General features: G+C 30.6%; 1 protein-coding gene across 1 annotated transcript; it reads right to left on the reverse strand.

Annotated features, from left to right (window-relative positions):
* Positions 1 to 624: 624 nt before the first annotated feature.
* LOC142237117 (uncharacterized) lies at positions 625 to 9212 on the reverse strand. The gene is made up of 2 exons (XM_075308472.1): positions 8389 to 9212; positions 625 to 5631 (listed from the first exon to the last, which is right to left on the reverse strand). The coding sequence occupies exons 1-2, from the start codon at positions 8447 to 8449 to the stop codon at positions 4880 to 4882; spliced, it is 813 nt and encodes a 270-aa protein (XP_075164587.1). The 5' UTR covers positions 8450 to 9212; the 3' UTR covers positions 625 to 4879.
* Positions 9213 to 14151: the final 4939 nt, after the last annotated feature.

The raw sequence follows: 14151 nt of genomic DNA on the forward strand, positions 1-14151 counted from the left end.
TGGGATATTTAGTTTATATTGGATATATAACATCATGATAGGATTATTTTCCGAAAACCGTATCAAGATATATGGAAAATGGTTCTGGAAAAATGTTTGACACTAATTTTGGTGACCCCAGTGTGACCATAGCCTTAGTCTTCCGAGTTTGATTAAAAAGTTAATTGTATCAAACAATTTTTTAATTAAAAATTTGAAAATTTTCAATAATTGACCTAATGTTTCTATCGTGATGAAAAAGTTAATTGTATCAATTAATTTATTAAGTGAAAATTTTTCAAGTTCAATCAACTTTTTAATTGGAAAAATGTTGGTGATATTTTTTTCTGTGTAAAATCCTGTGTCCGCTTCTGGCCCAAATTCTCCATTTGGCATATAATATGTCGTGGAATAAAGAGGAGTAATGTCTTTAAATGTGACGATTCGTGTTTCTTTTCTAATTAAACCTGCAAAAACCCAAAAACATCCACAAATTTGTGGAAATTTCCCACAGTATCCCAATCCCATTTGTCTTTGGAGGAAAATGCCCAATACTGACAACACCGATTTTTATTACAATCACCACATTAAAACCATATATCCAAACACAGACCCCTCCCTGGGAAAAATGAAACACAATAATAATTATTTGTTTTTTAATACTTTTCTCTTCTTCGGTAACAATGGATGTGTGATTGGTACTGCCAAACACTAACATTACCATTGCATTGCCAGAAGATATACAAAATGTTTTTATTTGCAAAGTTCTTTGTTTTGTAGTCTAAAATATAAATAATAATTCATAAAAAAATTCATACAATTTGTTTCAAATTTGTTATTCTAAATTTTTTTGTTGCTTTTATAAACCAAGTTTGTTTGTTTTTTATTAATATATAGATTTGTTTGTTTGTGTTTTCTTGTTTTGTTTGTATTTTTTTTTATAAATTTTCAAATTTGTTTGAAATCTAATGTCACAGTTTAAAATTGGAAAAAACCTAAATTTTTAATTGTAATAATAATAATAATAATAATAAAATTAGATTATAATTAATTGTAATTAATCATAATACTAATAATAAAAAAAGTAATGATATTGTATGGTAATTATATATCATTATAAAAAAACACGTACATACATACATAATAAGAGTAATACATAATAACGAAGAATAATAATGAAGCAGAGGGTGAGTAGAATGATCATCCAAGAACATCATTATCATTTTCAATTCAATTTTAAAAAAGGAAATTAACACATTTATATAAATGTATATATAGATAGACAGACATACATACATACGTTTATATAAATAGGTATGTATATAAAGGGTGATTCTTTTGAGGTTAGGATTTTCATGCATTAGTATTTGACAGATCACGTGGGATTTCAGACATGGTGTCAAAGAGAAAGATGCTCAGTATGCTTTGACATTTCATCATGAATAGCCGAACGATCTGCCACAACGTCGAATTTTCAGAGAATGGGCCCTAGAAAAGTTGGCAGAAAATCCGCTTTTTTATCGACAAATTTTGTTCAGCGATGAGGCTCATTTCTGGTTGAATGGCTACGTAAATAAGCAAAATTGCCGCATTTGGAGTGAAGAGCAACCAGAAGCCGTTCAAGAACTGCCCATGCATCCCGAAAAATGCACTGTTTGGTGTGGTTTGTACGCTGGTGGAATCATTGGACCGTATTTTTTCAAAGATGCTGTTGGACGCAACGTTACGGTGAATGGCGATCGCTATCGTTCGATGCTAACAAACTTTTTGTTGCCAAAAATGGAAGAACTGAACTTGATTGACATGTGGTTTCAACAAGATGGCGCTACATGCCACACAGCTCGCGATTCTATGGCCATTTTGAGGGAAAACTTCGGAGAACAATTCATCTCAAGAAATGGACCGGTAAGTTGGCCACCAAGATCATGCGATTTGACGCCTTTAGACTATTTTTTGTGGGGCTACGTCAAGTCTAAAGTCTACAGAAATAAGCCAGCAACTATTCCAGCTTTGGAAGACAACATTTCCGAAGAAATTCGGGCTATTCCGGCCGAAATGCTCGAAAAAGTTGCCCAAAATTGGACTTTCCGAATGGACCACCTAAGACGCAGCCGCGGTCAACATTTAAATGAAATTATCTTCAAAAAGTAAATGTCATGGACCAATCTAACGTTTCAAATAAAGAACCGATGAGATTTTGCAAATTTTATGCGTTTTTTTTAAAAAAAAAGTTATCAAGCTCTTAACAAATCACCCTTTATAAACCAGACAATATGCCTTAATTGAGAGGGTGTTTGTAATTACGTGATTAATTATTTGTTTTGTTTGAATATTTTTTCTGTTTTTAATTTTCGGTTATTTTTGAATTTTTTGTGTTAACATGAGGGAGAAAAAAAATCCTGTGCTTTTTTTTTGTTTTCAAGGGTTGTTTGGTTTATTTCATTTTAATTAATTAAGACGAGTAGCATTTGCCGTTGTACTTAGATATGTCTGTATGTCTATCTGTATATTTTTGTTATCTGTCTGTTTGATTGTTTGGTTGCTTGAATTGTTAATATTTCTTGTTTTTTTTTTTCTGTTTGATAACAACACATAGATAAATATGTTTTTTTTTATTGTTGAGACTTGGTTTGATTTTTTATTTTTCTTTGCTTTGGAAAGGGATCTTTAGTGAAATAGGTTTTTGTTATGCCATTTGTTTTTTTTTTTTTGTTTTTTCCTTTTTTTGTAGTATCTTATAATCTAAGAGATATTTTTTGTATGTTTGTATGTTTTTTGTTGTTTTTTTTTTATGTATTATTTTTTTGTCAAATGTTTCCATCTTGTGAAATGTTAAGGGGAGGGAGGGTTTTGTTTTGTATCATATTTTTTAAAAAAATTTTCAATTTTTATTTTCTTTGTATCATTAAATTTGAAATTTGATATCAAGACGTTTTCACATATCGCAGTTAATTGGTTTTCAAGTTCACAATTTTTTTTTTTTTTTTTTTTTTTTGTTTTCAAAATTAATTGATTAAGGACCTAACATTAAGCCAGTAATGCAGCCTTGAGTTTATCTGATTTATGTCGTTAATTTTGTTTTAAGCCTAATTAATACCTAGAATTAAATGAATTTTGAATTTCGCCTTCTTTGTTATACACTTTGTATCATCTTCATCTTACAAATCCAGGGCAAACAAAACCCTCTCTAAGAAGCCATGGTGGCCATGGCTGTTATGTTTTTGTTTGTTAATTGTAATTGTTAGTATAATTAATTTGTTGTTGTTGTTTTCTATTTAATAATCTTAACCTAAGCAACTTAATCAGTATCACATTTTAATGAGTTGGAGATCTTGGCAAATACTTCATTTCGTTTCCTTTATAGATGTTTTGTATATATATATTTTTTTTTTTTAATTAGACAATCACATCAAAGATCTGAGAAAAATTTCCATTTTGGATAAAAACGTTGGGGGTTTCTAGTCTTTGTATGATGCAAAAAAACACAACGGTTTGTAATATTATATCATAACTAATTTCGTAACAAAAAATCAATTAATTCAACGAAAATTAGAACATTTGGAAACAAATTTGATAGGTATGAAGAAAACGAAATTATTAATTATAATAAACAAAAATAAATTATTAAAATCTAGTTTGAACAAATGTTTATAATTGTGGTTGTTAAAAAAAAGAATTGTTTGTCCCATACGAAAAAAAACTTTATAATATTAGAGAAATTTGTTATTGAAATTGAATCATTATTAATGACAATTTTTTTTTAATATTACAAAGTATTTTCGGTCACTGTATAAATAACCAGTTTTTGGTTATTTTAATTTTTATTGGGATAACACGCGAACAGACCTAATATAAATAAAAAATGCTTATACATTCCAATTAGGAGAGTTAATAATTACACCCCTAAACTTCCCCAGAATTTAGGAAACGAATAAAATAAATATGACCAAAAAACAGTTGATTGTTTTTACTTGCATTGCATTCAAGTCAAGTGGGTTGGTTGTTTGATTTTTGGTTGTTTTTTTGTTATTCATTGAAAAAAAAAATAGAAATCTAAAAGGTGGGTGTTTGTTTCTTTTGTTTTGTTTTTCTATATAAATATATATATCATAGTAGTTGGTATGTATGCAGTATGGGGTGTTTGGTCTTGGATTATTAGGTGAGAGTTTACGATGATGAGATTTCGGAAATTTACACCATGCACGATTTTTCAGAAACGAAATTTATAAAATCAAATTCTATCCAATCTTTATCTCTCTTCCATTTCTGAAATTTCGTTTCAGAAAAATCAAACAAAAAACTTTGCGTGCATTTAAAGAGATATCATGTTTAGGACTAATGAAATGTCTATTTTACCTTGCCTTTTTGTATTTACAAATTTAATTGGATCAAAAATAATTATTGCTAAACAAAAAGCATTTATGGAAAATGGAAAAATTATTTTCATGTTTGCAAAAAATGCTTTATTTAACAAACTCTCTATAGATTTGAACCATTTATATTTGTAAGCGTAATTGGATCCTTCTTTTTTATGGATTACAGTTCTTTGCTAGTAAATAAAATTTAAGACAAACTGAATTTCCTTTTTTGCTAAAATATTTTTAAGGCACATAAATCTCCCAAAAAATCGTTTTGCAAAGGAAAAAAAATTTAATTTGTCCAAAATTCCATATCCAAGAAGAGAAAACTATTTTTTTGTGAGTGTATTAATATTTCAAAATGTAGTTTAAAATTTGTTTTCGTTTTTGTTTTTTCTTGTCAATTATAAAATAATTAATAATTATTTGTTTCCTACCAACATTACATATCCGCTTGGTGTATATATATATTTTATATGTATACTATTCATGTATCGGTGTATGTGTATCTGTGTGTGTTAGATATTCTATTATCACTGTGTCTAACACAAACTCTTGGAGTATGGCTTATGCTTGGTTATACTAAAGTCGGGACTTATTGTTATGGTGCGCGATAAATTCTTCATAAATTGTGGCAGCAACGATGTCCAGCCTCGATGATCTTGACGCAATATCACATAGATCTCATAGGCCTGGTCGCCAGCGAATCGTTGCTGATTGAGATCAAGTGTGGCAATACGCCTTGAATTATTCGGCTCATCTTCGAATTCAATATAGATTGTACATTCACGTAGGCCATGGGTTTCTTCACGGGCTAAACGTAAGATATCCAACGCTATGCGTGGTGTGAGATCACAGGGTAGCGATACTTCAGTACAGGCCAAATGGCGAGATTTAGCAGCACGCAATTCTTCCAATAGACGCAATGATAGCTCCTGGACAGCGGCTGTTTGTAAAGCTGATGTTGTATTAGTATTAGTATTTGTGGATGTGTTAATTGTTGTGGTATTGGTGTTGGTGCTGGTGGTGGTGGTAGTATCACAGTTCAATTTGTTTGAGGAGTTGAAGGTGTTTTTTGCTTTATACTGCTGCTGCTTCTGCTGTATTTTATTGTTGCCAATGTAGTTAATGGTATTGCTGTTGTTGTTATTATTATTATTATTATTGCCATACTGAGAATGTGTGTGGTGAATATGGTGGATTGGCTTAAAGGGTGTTGTGAATTTATATGAGGGTTGAGATTTTAATGAACCTCCCTGTGTGGGTGTAGATAGGGTGAGTTGACTCTTCCAATCTGAAATTGATAGAGAAAAATAGAAAACAAAAAATAAGCATTATATATAAATGGATTTTGTAAATTAGAAATAAGACATTTTGTTTTTCAGTTTTCATAGAATTTATAGGTAACTTTTCTGTTTTATAAGATATGTATACATATAAAATCATGTTCCAGTCATATATATATATATATATATATATATATATATATATATATATATATATATATATATATATATATATATATATATATATATATATATATATATATATATATATATATATATATATATATATATATATATATATATATATATATATATATATATATATATATATATATATATATATATATATATATATATATATATATTTTTTTTTTTTTTTTTTTTTTTTTTTTTGAGCAAAGAAACTTTAGACATACAACTGTCTTTTAGAAGGTTTTTTTCTTTGAAGATAAATTAATACATTTCGTTTCGAGATATTTTCTTTAACAAGTTTTTTAATTGAAATTGGATTTAAGTCCCAGAATAACTTATTTTTTTCGTTATAAGAAAAAGAAATTCATGCGATTCCCAATATACGGAAGAGGGGAAGAGCAGAAACTGTGCTTTATTTTCTCTTGATAAACAATTATTGTTACGAAAAATAGCAAAAACAAAATATTATTTATTTACAATATGTATATATGTATATTTCAATTTTATTTAAATAAATTATTCTTCCATAAAAATCAAAAATTTAATTTTAGAGAAAAAAAATCCATGGATATAATAAGGGATTTTTCAATGTTAATTTCATATCACAATTACAACTGTGTCATGCGGGTTGGTACCAAAAACCCATTGTTCTAGATTTTTAAGTATCCAGAAAATTTAACTCCACTATTACATATGTTTTAATTACGCAATTTTCATGGGTAAAATAATTTGTGAACAACGATATAAAAAATGCAATGTACATCACTTTGAATTTAAATTGTAGAAAATTTTAACTAAACTGTATTAAAACCGCTGATATCACAAAAAAATTTTAGCCAAATTATTTTCTCCCATCTGCTAAAGAAATTTCGAGTTAGAAATTGCAAAAATGTTTTACGAAGTTCATGGTGGACTAAGTTTTGGTAAAATTTGCGAATTCAAATTGAAAAAAATTTTTCAAGTTTGAGATCGTAGAAAAATTCTGATACAAAAGAGATCGAACAAAAGCAAATTATCTACTTTACAAATTTTAGAAAATTCATAACTGTTTTGTGGGAAATACGAATTTAGTAAATTTTACTTTATTAGTTCATTTAACTAGCGCACACAAAAAAGGTTAAAGTCGAGGAAACATTCTCATATTGGAAAATTATGAAATAAAACCTAATAATTTCCCTGGAGGGTGTGATCTTTTTTAAGTGTGAACTAGAATAAAATTTTTATTTTTAAAATAAATATTGGACCTAGTAAAAGGTAGAATAAAAATAGAAACTATAACTATAATTCTTCATTGTAATCCTAATTCTATTATTGTTACTAATATTTATTAATACAAATAGGAATTTTCAATTGAAAGATATATTAATTTTTACATTAATCTAAATTGTAACTATGACCCGTAATTATTCCCCATTTTTTTAGATTCACAAAAAATATAATCAAAAAAACACAAACCTGTTAACAAAAATATTTGTAATAATTATAATAATTCCCTGTATGATGACTATCTTAAAATTTTTGAAAATCAAGGTTTTCCTTTAAGACATAGCAAATTATTTTTTCTTTGTATATTTTTGTAATTTTTTCCAACTTTTGTGTTAATATCCTATAATTCCATAATTTTGCAACTGACATATACGTATTCTCAATTGAAATTCATAAAATTCGTTAAATAAAAAAAACTATTTGTAACAAATAAACCATAATACCTGTCACCACCATCTTCACAGGCTGTTTGGCCAGTTAAGACTAAATAAATTTTCAACAATTTCTACAAATAACTTGAATAGTCCACTCATTGCAATGTACTAACTCAATATATGAGAGCTACAAGTTATCACTCATACTAACTGAGAGAGTTTATGGTATTACTTAATATACTCTCTCTCTCTCTCAATATCTCTCCCTCTCTGCAATGAAGTTGAGAAAATGAAGCATTTAAGAAGTAATAGTCAACATTTGTATAAAGGAAATCAGTATGAGTTTATATGAGTGTGTAGGGGCCGGTTAGGCAAAGGCAATACAATACACAAGAGATACCTACACAACAGCCGCCTTCAAGAGCTTAAAGGCATACAACTCTGTCTCTTTAGGGGCGGTGAAGGTGGTGTAATATAGGATGAGAGGGGCAAACGAATGACAACAATAAAGTGGAAAAACTTGTTTCCAGCTGATAGCACAGCTGGAAATCAGTTGTTGTTTTGCCTCAGCTCATATGTTTATTTGTTAGTTAGTCAGATGGAAAGGGTGTCGATTGGTAAACTTGCTGTTACTGGTTGGTCGTCGCAGTCGACGACTATGTTCGTTTTATTTTGTTTTTTGTAGCCTACCAAATTATGGCCTAAACATTTAAACACAAACTATAGAAAAACAACAAAACATCACCAGATACATTTTTTCCACCAATTCTGTATCTATCCAACGAAAGAGGTAGTGTATACAACTTCCTCCACCTCCTCCATTAAGTAACCAGCAGTATGAGGAGGACATAGGGTTAATGGGAAGGTGATACAGGATGTTTGGTATAGAGTTAAAGTTTCAATGATTTGATGCTTCTTAACAACAAAACTTACCTGTAGCTAGAGCAAAATGAGCAGGATATTGATTTTGTACGGATAACACCTCCATTTTCATTTGTAAATAATTTACCGTAAAACAAAAAACACGAAAACGAACGAACGAAGCAAAGTCTTTGAATTATTTAACAAAATTAACTTGCTTTTTGTGTTTAATTAAATATATCACAATTATTATTATTTTTTATTTTATTCTGGGATAGGCGGGGGTGGGGTGTTGCATAGACAGTTTCCTTGTGGGATCTTTCTACTGTCGCATAGCCTGGCCTCCTGCCTTCCTCTTGACAACAAAATACGGCACTTTTCCTCAAGGAAATTTTGTATTCTCAAAAGTTCATAACGTCCTTACTTCTCACTGTGTTGACGATTCTCTTTACTCAACATAAAGTTTATTATTTATTAATTTCAACACTTTTTTCCAGTAACTTGGAATAACTTTATTTTGTTGCACTAAAACTTATTTCCAAATAATTTTCTTTGATTTTTATAGTGAGAAGTTGTAGTTGCATAAAGAGCTTCTTGAGGATAAAAATATATATGTTTTATTTAACAATTGTAGCGAACGAATTCAAGAAAAACGAAATAATATTGATAATTAGAGAAAAAACTAAACAAATGTTTTAACAAAATGTCTGCTGTTGTAACAATTTTGTATGTGTTTTGTAATTGCTTTTGAGTTGAACAAAAATGTTTTTTTATTATGTGCCTTTTTCGTTTTGTTTGGGATGAAAATTTTGATGAGGGCCCGTTGTGTAAAAGGCCGTTGTTTTCTATTGACTGAAAATTGTGTGTTCAACAGCAGTGCTACGAAGCTACTATTCCGGCCGGTTAGTTGCTGCAGCCTTTTATAGCCGTTGACAATCCTGACTACTCACACAGCCAGCACAATCGGCTCACACACTCATTCACTCACTTGTTAGCTCAATAGCCACTGGTGTTGGCTCAGGTTGCACGTACACCACCGCTGACTGAGTCTTGTTCTATAGCCCACAAACAGAAAAAAACACTACTGGTGAACAACAATTCAACGCCAGCAGCAGGCCACAAACATATCTATACACTAAGCAACAACAAAAAAGAAAAAGTTCTATGTTCAATCCATAAGACACTGTATTACAAAATTTTCTATATAAATATAAAAATTCTCTAGATTATAACATTAGAAGAAAGTCAATGAAATTATTTGAATTTTAATAATTATATTGGGCTGTAATATAAGTTCGTAAAGATTTATTAAAAAAAAAAAACAGAAAAAAAACTAATAACAATAGTTTTGTTTTGTTATTGTTGGTTTTGTTCTTTAACTAATCATTGTTATTGTTTTTGATTTCAGCTTAAAACCATGCATTGACTAAACTACAAGTGTAGCTTAACCAACAGAGGAAAATAATGTTTGTCAAATTTATTTAGGTAATGCCCTATAGACTGCAAGATGGTTGGATGGACGCACGTTTCGGAATTACCACATTCCTCATCAGCATCCTCTACTTGCAGCATGGTTTTAAGCTGAAATCAAAAACACTAACAATAATTATAATAATAAATTAATCAGTTATGTATTCCACGTACTGTTTATGAACTCTTCTCACTTTCCAAGCCATTTCGAAAAAATCGATTTCCTGTCGAAAAAATTATTAATGCAGATTCTAAGACCCTTTTCGCCATCCAACGTAACACCCCTCATTTTGTTTGAGAGAAAGCGGATTTTGTTGGTGGTATTGGGTAGATGCAAGAGTTACTGAAGAACCTGTATTCGAGCTAAAGGAGTGCTGTTTCAAAAAAGCAAAGAAAGCGTAGAAATGCTGATCTTTTTCTCCTGGGCATTCTATTTCAGAGCCCGTAAAATAGGAACAATTAATTTATAAAAAAACAGGTTTGTAAAAGAGAACAAAACAACGCAAATTACTCTACACTACGGCCCAGTAGCACCATACGTGGTGAAAATAACATAAGCGGTTGTAATCTGAACACAATAACTGCGAATTTTGTAATCAAATATTTATGATTTAAATATCTACAGCTATCAAAATACTTTGAGCAGCCAGATACGACTCACATTTCGTATTGAAAGAGCATAACACTCTTGGGAAAAATATAGTAAGAAATGGCCTCAAAGGTGATTACATTTGCAGATGGTGTTTGTCCTGTCCTGTCCTGTGCCAGTGTCCAGCATTATCCTTTAGAAAATACAAGATGCTGGGCTCATTTTCCTTTCAGGTCCTCACCGATCTGCGAGAGTGTAGCTTTAAGGAATACGTATATATGGAAATTCTTGAGCGACTTTAGTGGAGACCACTTCAGGATTCCTCAGGAATGACGACGTACCTATAGTGGTCTAAGTGGACAACAATTCGATCCAATAATTGTTGTCATCCTCTATAACCTAACCTAGCTTAAAAATAATTAATGACCATACTGGAAAAAATATTACCTTAAGGTAAGTACCATGTTCAATTTGCAAGCTGAAAACCAACTTCCAAACTGCTCACACACTTGCTCAAAATTCCCAAAACGCCAAATATAAATCTCGAAAATTCCATAAATTTCGTATCAAAAGAACCTCAAACATTTCTAACAAAAACTCTTTTTGAACCAATTACTTAGAAATATTAAATGTTTCGCAATCATTGCCTTAGATCGTTTCCATTCAAAATTTGACAAGACTTGATAAAAATAGAATCGTTTTCATATATATTTGCAATTTTAATTTAGTGTTTTGCTGGAAAACCGAGGTGAGACTATACCTTTAAGCACAAACATTTCGAGACTATTGCTTAACATTCCGACCGGCTTTTCCTTGGCCAAAAGTCGCATTTTTGCACGCAGCTTACACATGCAGATAAATCGAAGGGTATGCTTGTTAAATCAAATCTAATCCCTACATTTTATCTAAACGAGAAACCCATTGAAAATGTCACTAACTTCTGCTATCTGAGCAGCAACATCAATCAGAGCGGCGTAACGACTGATGATATTGATATGCCCATTCAAAAAGCCAGAAGGGCATACTGCAACTTAATTAATATCTAGAACTAAAAAAAAAAACAAAATTTATAACGCTTGTGTTAAATCAATCGGTGCCTGAGGGTCACTCTAGGTTAGGTTAGGTGGCAGACCGATGTATCAGGCTCACTTAGACTATTTGGTGGGCAAAGACAATTTCAAATCAAACTTATTATACCCTGACCACTAAGTGGTTTAGCATTTTGATGCTATATGCCATGAAACAATGAATTGGAACCCACAGAGAACGCGCAGCACAGGACGACCAAAAACCACATGGAGAAAAATTATTCTCAATGAAACTGATGAAAAAGTGTTAGCGAGTAAGAAGGGGATTCTTTGTAAACATCTTATGTTGCTGATAGAATATAATTATAGACTTTAATATGGGTATACACCTAGACCTCGCTTTGCGTAGCAGATACGTTCCAAAAAAAAAACACGACGCAAAGTGAATTATGAATTTCTATGGCAAATCATGCAAAGATTGGAGACAGATAACAACGATAAAAACGCAACTTCGAAAAACTAACGACGCAAAGTGAAAACTAGTACTAATTCAGCAGCGATGCAACTTCGAAACAACGCAAAACGAAACGACGTAAAGCGAGGTCTAGGTGTATTTACATAAAAGAGAATTCTATCGATATAGTGTCAATTTGTTCTAAAAACATAGGAGAAAATCTTCAATATTGTTTTTGGTAACTTTACTATAAAGCTAAAAATTATTCAAAAATAGGAGGTGGCTTTCAGGAATTTATTTCAACGCATGCCATAATTTATACTTGATATCTAGTCTGAACTTGAATTGAGGTTAAAGGTCTTCAATTCCAAAAGTACACGAAACAAATAAAATCAAATTTGTTTCCATTATCAAGTACGCAAAACGGAAATTATATGTGAATTTTGATTGAAATGTTCTTAGATTCTCAGTTTCTTTGGCACGAAATCAATACCAATATGTAGATTATCACCTACTACCACATAGCGTCACTGGATAGTTTGATGCAAGCAAATCGTTGAAAAACAAACCGCAACCACCGTTAAAACGATGAAAAATCAAATAATTGGCCTTCGAATCTCTTCCGCGCCCTCCAAATTCTCCAGATCTAGCCGCTAATGACTATATTCCGTTCTTGGATCTCAAAAGAAACCTTGTTGCGAGGATTTTATGTTGGAATGAAGTGCCTATGGGCCAAATTGAATTATCTTACGGCCGAATTTCTCATAGGCGAAACGGATATTTTTGTTCGAAAAATAGGATATTCATCAACGCCTTTAACCCATCCTAAGGTAGCCTTCAAAAACAAGACTACATTTTGATAGACTACACTCAGACAAGGACCCAACATGTTTGAAAAGCAATTTTTGTAAATATTTTATATTCTCGGCAAGCATGTTATTTTTGTCGAAAAAACAATATTTTTGCGACAAAAATATTCTACGTTTACCGTGGAAACACGGTATTAGCCCAAACTTATCATCATTTTCCTTCTCTGCGTCTATATAATGGATGTGTATTGCATGGCCACAAACAACATCTTTTGTAAGCCTGTGTAATGTAAAATTAGTTGAATATTGAAATATAAACATATGAACACCCCTATCTACATATATGAGTGTGAGTGTACATCTATTTATTTTTACATTGAAAACACTCAGAAAGGCCGAAAACAGCTGAGAACCTCGTCAACGTGAACTACAGCGGCAACATTAACTTCATCCCCATGGCCTCTCTCTCCTATGAACTAAATTGTTCAAATTGCACATTCACTCATTCTCGATTCTGTAGCAAACCTTCTCTTGAGTTTTATTGTCCATCCCTTTACAAGGGAGACACGGAAAAAGAGATATAAAATCGGATATTTACTTGAGTTACTTAGGGTTTGTGTTGCGGTTGTTGCTATTTCGTATGTCAGTACATAGCCTACCGGCGAATATACAGTGCACACTATGCCATAACCAACAACAAAACGGATGGAAACAAAGACTCGAACAAAAATATCACAGGCCAACATCGTCCATCACCTAGTAACTTCTCTATAGAATTAGGGATGTAGTTTTTATTTCGGCACAGTTAGGGACACTGCTCAAATATGAGGAAATAAATTGTGAAAAGGATTTTCATTAAGGAAATTTGAGAGTGTTTACACTTAGCATAGTTGTTACTTCATAGATCCTGTAGGAGGCGAAATTTTATATATTAGTCGATGAGAATAATTCATAGAAGACGGTTTATCTGCCAACATTGGTTAAAACCCCAGATCTGTTTTTAAACAAGGATATTTACAATTGTATACTACAAGCAAGATTTTTTTTGCGATGGTTATTTTTTTTAACCATGTCCTATTTATCTTTAACAAATATATATATATATATATATATATATATATATATATATATATATATATATATATATATATATATATATATATATATATATATATATATATATATATATATATATATATATATATATATATATATATATATATATATATATATATATATATATATATATATATATATATATATATATATATATATATATATTTGTTTTAAACAAAGAAAAATCAGGAAAATTTTCTCAAATTTCGCTAAATCTAACAAAAAACAATTTTTGTTTAACTAAAATAAAGTTAAACCGGCTATAGATATTTTCATAGACACTTTTTTGAAGGTGACTAACTATTATTCGCAATATTTTAGAGGAATAATTAAAATAAGTATCCTACGGGAAATTGTAGCAAATTGCCT

Source organism: Haematobia irritans, chromosome 4 (genome assembly GCF_050003625.1).
Source record: "Haematobia irritans isolate KBUSLIRL chromosome 4, ASM5000362v1, whole genome shotgun sequence".
Taxonomy (NCBI): domain Eukaryota; kingdom Metazoa; phylum Arthropoda; class Insecta; order Diptera; family Muscidae; genus Haematobia; species Haematobia irritans.

Coding starts and splice junctions, on each gene's coding strand:
- LOC142237117 (XM_075308472.1), bottom strand. CDS start 8,449: ATGAAAATGGAGGTGTTATCCGTACAAAATCAATATCCTGCTCATTTT. Junction 5,632..8,388: donor TCATTTTGCTCTAGCTACAG/GTAAGTTTTGTT, acceptor TATCAATTTCAG/ATTGGAAGAGTCAACTCACC.